Source organism: Merops nubicus, unplaced genomic scaffold, assembly GCF_000691845.1.
Source record: "Merops nubicus isolate BGI_N331 unplaced genomic scaffold, ASM69184v1 scaffold1645, whole genome shotgun sequence".
NCBI lineage: Eukaryota > Metazoa > Chordata > Aves > Coraciiformes > Meropidae > Merops > Merops nubicus.
The window spans coordinates 24102-34927 of NW_008610044.1; the positions used below are offsets into that span (position 1 = coordinate 24102).

At 44.7% G+C, this 10826-nt stretch overlaps 1 protein-coding gene across 1 annotated transcript; it reads left to right on the top strand.

Annotated features, from left to right (window-relative positions):
* Positions 1–2260: 2260 nt before the first annotated feature.
* On the top strand, positions 2261–2769 carry LOC103773381 (lysocardiolipin acyltransferase 1-like; the record flags this gene model as incomplete). The annotated part of the gene is made up of 1 exon (XM_008940745.1): positions 2261–2769. A coding segment is annotated over one exon (509 nt), but the record flags the coding sequence as incomplete, so codon positions are not given.
* Positions 2770–10826: the final 8057 nt, after the last annotated feature.

Here is a 10826-nt window from a genome sequence, read left to right on the forward strand (position 1 = left end):
AAGGAGATATGAAGGGTTTTGCCTGTGCGGAATACAGGGATTCTCTGCTTAGATGGGATGTGGTCCTGTAGCTAGACAAAAGCTGGAGTATTGAGTTTTGCTCTGATAGGCTTTCTAGGAGCCATATACAGCTCTGTTAAAAACCCGAGGAACCTGCCACAAATCTGTCCAAAAGAGATCTCTGTAAGACAGCACAGTTATCAAATACTCTGAAAGGCTGAATAGGGCTTTTTTTCCCCTCTTGTGATATTTGGAGTTGAACTTTAGATACATAATTTTGAACATGGCCTTTTAAAGTAACTTTCTATTCTGTCCCTGTCATTTTTAGAGCTATAAAGGAAAGCCAAAATGCCAGAGAAGGGGAGTGGAGCTAAAGAGTAGGTTTTGATAGTCTTTGCAAGAAGTGACATCATCTATGAGAACAAAAGTCTTCAGTCATTGCAACTGGAGACAGCTTTTAGTCTCCAATTCCATTTTGCCCTGAGCCAGCCAGCCAAATAAAAACAGCAGGATAAATCACTGCTGGCAGAACTTAACCATTATGCAACATCCAGTGCACCATGCACCTATTTTTAGATCAGTTTTACACTAGCAGAATTTACGTTATGAAATCTGAAAAGAATGTCTGGTCAGAGGCCAGGGTATAAAGGGGGGGGATTTAGAAGGTGCAAAATGTGAAACCACTTGGTACAAAGATGCACTAGCACACTCCACTTTGGCAATATTGGTATCCTTTCAAGAGCGTTGGCTCTGTCAGGCTAGGTAATGAAGAGTAGAGGGGGTTTTCATCAGTGTGATGTTGGGGTTCCGATCTGCACTTGCTTTTTAAATGGCTAACTGCACTGACTTTACCCAAATAAGTAACTATAGGTGGTTTTCTTAACGCCAGGCTTCACCATTTGTGCTGTACTCGGTCTTTACTCGGTCTGGAGTGCAGTAAGCAGCAGCTCACCTTCTTACAGTTCTGAGAAATCAGATTTGAAGAAATTGTGTTAACTGGAGTGCTCTGCAAAGCTGGCTGAGCCACAGAGATACTCCTCATCCTTTGTGAGATACCCTAGATTTAATGAGCTCCTCTTACTTAGCTGGTATATGTTTTATGTAAGTTTTCTCAGCCTTCAATGAACTGGGATTCATAGAATCATTAAGGTTGGAAAAGACCTCTTAAGATCACGTCCGACCATCGATCCCACACTACCATGACCACTAAACCATGTCCTGAAGTGCCACGTCCACACATTTTTTGAACACCTCTACCTCCTCCCTGGGCAGCCTATCCCAATGCACTTTTGCAGGAAAGAAATTCCTCCTAATATCCAATCTAAACCTCCCCTGGTGCAGCTTAACCCCATTTCCTCTCTTTCTATGGCTAATTACTTGGGGGAAGAGACCAACCCCACCTCACTACAGTCTCCTTTCAGGTAGTCATAAAGGGCAATAAGGTTTCCCCTCGGCCTCCTCTTCTCCAAGCTAAACAATCCCAGGTCCCTCAGCTGCTTCATATAAGACATGTTCCCCAGACCCCTCAGCAGCTTCCTTGCCCTTCTTTGGACCTGCTCCAGCATCTTGAAGTCCTTAAACTGTGGTGCCCAAAGCTGAACCCAGTACTCAAGCTGTGGCCTCACCAGTGCCGAGTACAGGGGCACAATCACTTCCCCACTCTCGGACACACTATTTTTGATCCAGGCCAGGATGCTGTTGGCCACCTGGGCACACTGCTGGCTCATGTTCAGCCGGCTGTCCACCAGCACCCCTGGGTCCTTCTCTGCCAGGCAGCTTTCCAGCCAGGATTGTGCATGCTGCTTGCTCCAGATCAAACTCAGTCTTTTTCAGTGTTCGTGGGATCATACTCTAAGTTGTATTTCTTAAGTTAAAAGCAATTTCAGCTTGCAGCGCAAGTATGAGTAACTGAGGATTAGTCTCACACACTGTGCTCTTTATCCAAGACCAGATGTGCATCTTCACTCCTTAAAATTTGATTTTATTCTCTTACTCACTGTTGTAAATCTACATTAGTTTGTACAGTGTATATTTTTGTTCTCAAAGTTTTTTGCTCAGATTCAGAATAGATAATTACTAGGAAAAGTTGGAGCTTTCAGCTCTCAGAGATAACAGCAGATAAAACATTCTGCATAGCTAACGTGTCTTTGGGATTTCTGCCAGGATTGTGACGATTTTCAGTCACGCCTTGAAGTGAATTAGTGTTCTGGCCATTACACGATTTGTATTGATATTTCTTTCCCCCAAACCTTTCCTGTAGGTGACAATCTCGATGCTATCCATGACATAACCGTGGCATACCCCCAAAACATTCCTCAGACGGAGAAGCACCTTTTGAATGGAAACTTCCCGAAGGAGATCCACTTTCACGTGCAGAGATATCCCATAGAGGCAGTGCCCACTTCTAAGGAGGAGCTGCAGCTTTGGTGCCGAAAGCGTTGGGAAGAGAAAGAGGAGAGACTCCGACACTTCTACGAAGGTGGAAGATGCTTCAGTGCAGCCGGGCAGGGCATCATTCCACCCTGTAAATCCGAGCTCAGGGTCCTCGCAGTCAAGTGCGTCTCGCTCCTCTACTGGACGGTGTTCCCACTGGGCATGCTTGCAGTGCTATACCTGTACAGCTTTGCACGATGGTATTTTGCAAGCATGATCATCTTTTTTGTCGTGCAGCAAAAGATTTTCGGTGGGCTGGAACTAATTGAACTCGCTTGCCATCGGTATTTTAAAAAGCAACAGAAATTTCACGACACAAAAATAAAAACCAATTAGTTCCGAGGTAAAGAAAGACAGGAAAATGGGTGGATTTGAGATGTCCTGGAAATTTTACGCACAGGGAAGAATTTTTGCATGAGAATTGTGTTTTACTGTCGCCATTGTTAGACGTTTGCACTTGATTTTGTGAAGAGAAAGAAAAATGTTAGCTATTGCTACACGTGAAACTGGTAGTTTTTAACTCTGAATGTAATTTCAACATTGCTCTTGCAAGCAGCTAGCAACTACACTCTGCTGTAATTAAGAAACAAATTGCTGGATTGTTGAACAATCGTAAGGACATTAATAAATGTGACATGCACTGAACTTTGGTGTAGAAACCCAAACTGCCCAGCTGAGACAGATAGATGTATGATTTCTGTCTAATCACATTGTTGTAAAATAAGCACCAGATTTGGAAAGCTGGTAAGTTTAATGATGTTTTGATGGTAGGTGGAAGTTGGAGAAGTTGTTCTGTTTCTTTTTTTTCTATTTCAAATATTCAGATTTATTTTAAAATAATAATAGTTTCACGTCAGCTTTTCCAAACACTACTGAACCCATCACTATTTAACCATTCTGGCTTGGTCACCCAGAGTGATTTTTAGGCCTTGCAGTCTTGTGTTGTAGTACAGAAAATAGTGCTGGCTCTGCCTCCATTTAAGTCTTAACTGATTATTTAATAGACCTGTTCAGCTAAGTTTTATTTTTCACTGTTTCATGCTGTTTTGGTCTCCCTGTTAGCTGTGGGAGACTCTTTCCTATTGTAGTATACAGAGCTGCGGGGTAGAGGAGCTGGTTTTTTGTTGGCTTATTAGTGTTTTTTTCTTGTAGAGACAAAAATAAGTGTCTGTCTGAGTAGCTGGGCAATGTTTTTCAAAAAGGTCTCCTTGTAGACATTATGTGATTGAGAACATGTTCTTTCTTTTTCAGAGTAGGAGGCAAGATATCTTTTTTTTTTTTAAGTGTTTGTTTATTTTGGTTTTCGCATTACTTCCTTAGGCATTTCAATTGTCCGTATAGATAAGCAGGAAGAGTGCTTGTTCCATACATGTCTTTCAGCAGACCTGTTGAAACACAGCTGATGCAATGGTTGTCTGCTATAGGTACAATAGATGGATTTCACACTTATCACAGCACAGGGAAATTGAGGTGCATCTTCCCTTTGGTTGTCTGATGACATCATTGCTTGTCTGACCTCTGTCGGGATTTTTTTTTTTTGAGAGTTCTTTTTGAGGCTCCCACTATAATACTTATTTTCATAACCTTCCTAAAATCTGAAAGCTTAAACTCAGACAAGGCACTTTCAAGTGTCTTCCTTGTCATATAAAATGAAAGTAATGCTTGTGCTCACGTAGTAAAAAGATATAAACATTGCCAGCACTTAGCACCCTTTCAGGTTAGATTTGGTTTTCAACCTCAGAAATGATAGACCAATTGGTCCACTGTATTGCTGCAAAACCTTCCTGACTTACTAAATTTTTTGTTGTTTATTGTGTGAAGGCTTGTTTGAGCTAAACCAAGATGGCCTGGCTCTGTGTGGTGAGTGGTATTGCCAGGAAATGTGAAAGTACAGAGTGCAAAATGTATCTTGTACTGTGCTGAACAGCTCAAGCCTTGGGTCGGCACGGCAGACACGTCTGTTTTCTTCTAAATTACACTAAACGTGTTGTCTAGTGTGTTGGTATCAAAGGCCATTTTTTGAACGAATCACCAGCCTCTATTCAGCTGTCCCTTGCAAGGTGACAAGTATTTTTTAATCTATGGTTATAATAACTAATGGTTTATTATGCTGAAAGTACTTGAAGCCATCTATTTTACTCTAATTTTTTTAATCCTTTTTTCTTAAAAACAAATAAAACTAGGTTTATATTTAGGGTTATGTTTCTTAATAATTTTTTCATGTTTATATTTGGGTACCTGATGCCAGACAACTGGTCTTTTTAGTGTCACGAGTGGAAGGAGGTCCTTTCTGCACTATGAGGACTTTTTAAAATGTAATTCTGAGACATCGAAGGCGTGGTTGCAGCTTCCATGTACATAGCCTGGGTTTTCTTCACCTAATACGCTGCTTTGGTGCAGTTCCCTGCACGTCCAGGTAACTAGCTGCAAGGGAAAACCTCAAAACCGCATCTGTGGGTGATGCAGAGGAGACCTAAAAGGCTTCTTCTAGTCTGTCCTGGGCCATGGCTGTGCTTTTGTACCAGGAGTAACCATGGCCAGCCTATTCCAGTAGCCTTAACATAGCCTTCAGGAATGACTTCAGAGGACAGGTTATATATATTTGGGACATAAATACTAGCTCTGCTTTTCTCAGTCATTCAGAGAACTTTGTGCTGTCATCAAATGTATTAGAAACATCAGTGTGTCTTGGTCATGGAGTGGTGAAAAGATGTAATCTGTGTGCGATTAGAGTTGGGCTCTGAAAATGAAATCAAATGTGATCCTTTGTTGACCCTTACGAGGGGTTTTCTCCCAAGTGGAATCAAACGTGGAACCTACTGTGATGTGGTAAACATCCTGCAAATGTGTAATTCATCCTTCACTCCCCTGTATTCAGATAGAGGAGTAAGAATACTCTTCTGGTCAGCTGCTAATGTCACATTTTCAGTGCCTGACTCCATGATTTGGGACAGCACATGGTAAGTGAAGAATCCTCCTCTCATAGGGAAAGGATTTGGCTTTGTGGCTGAGGTAAATTTTTGGGTTCTGTGCATCATTATCCAGCTCAATTAGAAATGCAAGATGGGAGAAAAAGATTAATAAAAAGCTTTGTGGGTATGGAAGCTTCTTTGCTTGAAAAGTGGTTAAGGAACTGGGGGAAGATCTTTCTGTGAATTCTTTTATTCTCTGGTCAAAATGTGGCTTTTTACTCAAAAGGTTCTAATATACAGATTTTTTTGGAGGCTCTTGTTCTTACCCTGTTTTCCTATTGAAAGTGCAGTATGATAGCACTTTAGGACATGGTTTAATGGTGGAGGACTTGGCAGTGTTACGTTTGTGGTTAGACTCGTTGATCTTAAAGGTCTTTTTCCAACTTAAATGATTCTATGCCAGGTAAATCACTTTGAAACATTTTCAATGCTGTTACATTAAAGGTGCTAGTACTCCAAGAATCACACCCCCCCCAGCTTTCATGGGATGCATATTGGCACCAGGGCTCATCTCCTTAGCCCATTTTTCATGGATCACCTTCTCTTGTAGTCCCAGCAACCAAACTGCTCAGCAGCAGCTGCTCTGTCTGAGAGACCTACAGGTCCTGCTGAGTCTTGCTTACATTATTTGAGATGCTTTAAGGATACTGCTCTCATTTGCTCAGTCAGATGTTTCCTCATCAGCACCAGGGGTTTCTTTCTCTCTGCTCAGAGCAGAAGGTTGGAGTCATGCCATCTGTGTCTGTCATCAAGCTCATCTGGGTAGCAGGATGCCAGACCAAGACATTTCTCTCTTGGCTTCAACGCTGCAAGGCCTGAAGCTGGTCTTTAAGGTGTTGTTTTGGTCATACAAAATGTAGTTCCTAGTTTTGTGCATTGCATCAATCTGTATTGTTTTAAAAAGATCTGTGTTTTTATAACTTGATTTTATATGCACACTGCGTGAAAGGAAACACCAGGATACTACAAACCTACAGAAAGCCTTAGTTCTCAGTATTCACTGATTATATTAGAATGTTTTAACCATGTATCAGTTACTCTACAGCAACAATAAAGACCTGAAGCATTGCATTGTGTTTAATTTTGCTGGTTTCTTTTTACTGCATGACATATTCAGTATGCACCCGCAGGGAGGAAACCTTGTCTTCAGCCATGTGGCTGGCTGTCCTAGGCAGACTGCTGTCCGTTCAGGTACTTGGCCCGTGGTTTGTGGGTATTGGGGTGGTGTCTTCCTTCTCTCCATGGGAGGTTGGAAAGGGGCAGCTGGCTGTACCCTCCTTCTAGCCTCTTCATGTGGAAAACTGAGTGTGCAAGAGGTTACAGCTCAACTTCAGCCCTGCTTTGCTGCTTAACCGGTATTGCTCCAGAAGAAGCTGTCGCTGGAAGAGCATGATATGTAGGTAAGTCCTCCATTTTAACTATATCCTCTTATGACCCATGTAATTACTGCCACAAAGAATTACTTATGGCACATTCTTAGAAGACCTGTCTTTAATGTTACTGTCGGAGGCTTTTTGGTGTCTCTCTCCATTGTCTGAGTGCTGATCTGGTGCAGTAGGGTATGGGCTGTGTTTTCAGCAGCTGTTGTGCTCCTTGCTGCCTAACAGGAGAACAGCCCTGCCATGACTGCTACACCCCACAGCAGCCCTAGCACAACACCTGCATCTCCAGCAGGTAGCATGTGCCAGAAAGGCCACAAGAAGCAGAGACCCTGGTAAGCAGTCTCTACAGCTGGGGATGGTACTTGCAATGTCTATGTATGCTCACAGCATTCAAATCAGTCCCCAAAAGTCAAAATGGGCCTTGTTCTGTATTCAGCATCTTGTCTTTCTGACAAGATGATTGTCACTTCCTCTTTGTTTCTTCAGAGCTCAAATATGCAATGAAAAAAATTGATTTCTCTGTCTTCCCTGCCATTACAGAAAATAATAGTGATGAAAGCCAAAGCTTCACCCTCCAGCTGCCCCAAACACTTCCTTTGCAGTTTAATACAACAGGTGAAATGTTGTCATGTTTCCTGAGAACCTTGAATCAGACCTCAACCAGAAATGATTCCCAGGAGTGAGGAGCGTGGTCTGTGCTTATAACATGCCTGAGTGACTCTCATCCTAGAGAGGCTTTGTGCTGAGACATGAGAGGCAGAGAGCTCACCCTCTGTCCTTGCTCTTAAAAGAGGTCTAGTGTCTCTAGCAGGAGTGGAGATAGGCCCTGAATTTTTAAGCAGATGTCTTTGTTTTATTCCAGTTTGGCCTCTGTGTGGTTTGTCATCCACATTTCTGGAGCTCCTCATGTGCAGTGACTGTTTTCTCTGGTGGTGAGATATGCAGGAGATTGACAGGGAGACTTTAAGCAAAACCCCATCTACTTTTTTTCAGATGGGCATTGCTGTGCTCAGGAGAACAAGGAAGGGTGTTTGCTCCTGAGACACTTCATGCTGGGCTTCATGAGGGCAACGGGTGCACAGGGGCTTCTGTGGATGTGATGGTGTTGGTGGTCAGTACCCTCTGCCCTAAATTTCTCTCTTCATCTTGCTTCTCAGAGGGAGGAGGTGAGAGCCCCTTCACCTGTAGGGAGCAGAGAAACACCTTCAGCCTTGCCAAAAGGAAGAGCTGAAGGGTCTCAGGCCTTAGGTTTGCTTCTGCATCCACAGGATGAAAGCCAGCAGAGGAGGATAAGCTGCTGCAGGGTGCAAGAGCATGAGAAGATGCTGCAGGAGGAGCAGGAGGCAATGCTAAGCAGTGCTTTCTCCAGAGCTGTAACCTGGCACTAACATCACTGCCTGAGTTTGTCCTCTACCTCCCTGCACTGTTTCTTTGCCTGCCTTCAAAGCTTGTCCTGCTGCTTGAGCTGCTGGATATCTAGTGAGTGAGAGGAATGGCTGTTGACTGACACTTAACCCAAAGGGAAGGGGTTCTCTCCAACATTTGGTGGAGATAGCAGGATAGAGGTTCTATGGAAGGTGGTGGGTCCTGCCAGTACTGGGTACAGCTGACTGGGAGTGTGTCGTCTTGCTTCAGAGGCTGAAGGAAAAGGTCTGTATTAAGAGACTTGTTTCCTTCTAAGTCTTTAGAGAAAGTGGAGAGAGGAAGAACATCCTTCATGGAGTGGTTCACAGCAGGACCCACTGACTGCCCTGGGAGGAGCCTTTTTATGTTCTTGTCTAACATGCTGCCTAACAGTGCTGGCATTCCCTGTAACTAGGCAGGGTGATGGCTTCTCTCTTGCCATACCTAAGTTTCTCTCTTGTCCTGTGTTTCGAGATGACAACTCCCATTTCTTGTTCTGGCATCTGTGCAAGACCCTGAGTTTTTTAAGGATAGAGTAATCCTTCACTGTCAGTGAGATTTGCACCATCAGGCTGGGAAGCTTGCAAAATCACTTGTAACACAGCACTGCCTCATGCAATCCATGCACCATTGGGCAACCAGGTGGTGCCTCACCTCCCTGGCACAGAGCTGCCTCATCATCACCCTCCCCACCACCACAATTAGATTTCCTTCCAGAATACCCACTGAAATTATTCAGGTGGAGATAGTAGGTCCATGGGTTTGCTTCCTACAGCTTTGCACGCCCTGCCCAAGTGCTGTTCAAAGAGCTCTCTGAAGCTCGGCTCTGAAATTGTTTCACTTGAGAAGAGTTCTTTATGTAGCTATTTAAGTGAAGATTGCCTGGTCCTAAGGGTTTTCCTTGGTGTTTTGTAATGAGCACAAAAATTGGAGCCAGTGGATCAGCCTCAGGGAAACCTTTCTTCTGTTGCAAGGATGGAAAGAGCACTCCCAGCACGTGGAGTCCAGCTAGATCAGACTACCATGTTTGGTCCTGGCCATGGGGAGGTCAGGAGCTGAGTTTATGCTGCTTCTAACAGGCCTTAACACCAGTCCCCTGCAGGGATTTTTGTTTAAAAGAAATGTTCAAAATAACCTGTTTTGGTAGCAAATTAAATTTTTCTGATTCCTTTCTTGCTCTATGCATTTTTTTCTCTCTTCTTCCCAGGAGCAAAAGAGGAGAAGGTTTTGGTACACACTCTGTTTCAGTTGCTTAAGGCAGGAGAACATGATTCTGGAGCCACTGTCCTATGTGGGTCACGCTGTGCTGGCCAGGTTCACAAGGATTTGAGGACTGCTTCACACCACGGGCTCCTTGCATTTATCTGCCCATGGAGAGACCCACATGGAGAAGGGCTGGATCCAGTTCCTCACCCACCACGAGTCTTCTGTGTGGGCATGTGCCAGCTCGCTCACCTTGCTGTGCTACTGCATGAACAATGTGGGACCCTCGTGGCCAACACGAAGACAACAGGATACAAAGTGTTGTCCTGCAGGACCCCAGTGCTTCAGCCACTGGCTGGGAAGCTGGAGAGGAGCGCTTGGGATAGCCTTGTGTGCATGTAGCCTCAGCCTACATGCCACATGCCCAGCCTGGCTTTAAATTAAGACGCTGAAGATCTAGAAGTAGTCTGGGTGCACAGAGCTCAGTATGGGCTACTCTGCCCTGCTCTCAACAGGTAGATGAGCTTGTCCCAAGTCCCCTGCTGCCACAACTGGACCGCTGTCCCATACAGCAGCTTAAAACCCTACTGGTGGATCCTGACAAGCCTCTTCTGCCGCGGGAGGGCTGTTGGAGCTTCCCTTCCTGTCCCAGTCACTGGTAAAGAGAAGTGATGGACTCAGAAGCCGAGCTGGAAGCATATGGCCTCTGCTCCCTTCTCTATTCCCACACTGGGATGAGCTGCCAGGAACCAGGTAGCTGGCTCAGGCCTCTGAGGTCCATCCCTTGGGCTCATGTGGCTGGACAAGAGTAAACCTGACCTTGCAATCACTTAGTGGTCAAGAGTCACACATCCAGTGGACATCTCCACTCTTCTTGCTGCAGATGCTGCACTCCTCTAGAGGTCTTGATTTTCTACCCTCACTGAGGAAAGGGGAGGAAGGGTCTTTTACAGGAGTCCCTGAGAGTGAGCGCAAGGAGCTGTCTTGTGCAAGATCATGCCAAGGTGTTGGAGTCTGCCTCCTCACAGCACGTGAAGGTTAAAAGCAGGCTCTCAGCTTTCCACCGCTAATGATGGAAAGTGCTATGTAAGTGAGAGGGAGCCTAATTAGGGATTGATGAGAAAGGAGCCTGTGGTTTTATTAACTGTTGGACATGAGTAGAGTGGATGAGCAAGAAAGCTTGCATTAGCTGTTTCCTAGAAAGTCCTTAGCAGACTTTCTGCATCATTTAAGGCCAGGAGGTAGAGGGCTCTGTGGACAAGGAGCAGTGGGTCTTGGTGTCTTTTACTGCAGGCTGGGACAAACCCCAGACTTGTGGCCCCACAGGTGAACTGCAGGCCTTGGGGCAAAACGCTTGCTCTCTACTGTTGAGTCTGCCCCTGACCAGCAGGAGTGGGGACAACATTCCCAGGTGGTTCAGCCGGACTAGGGA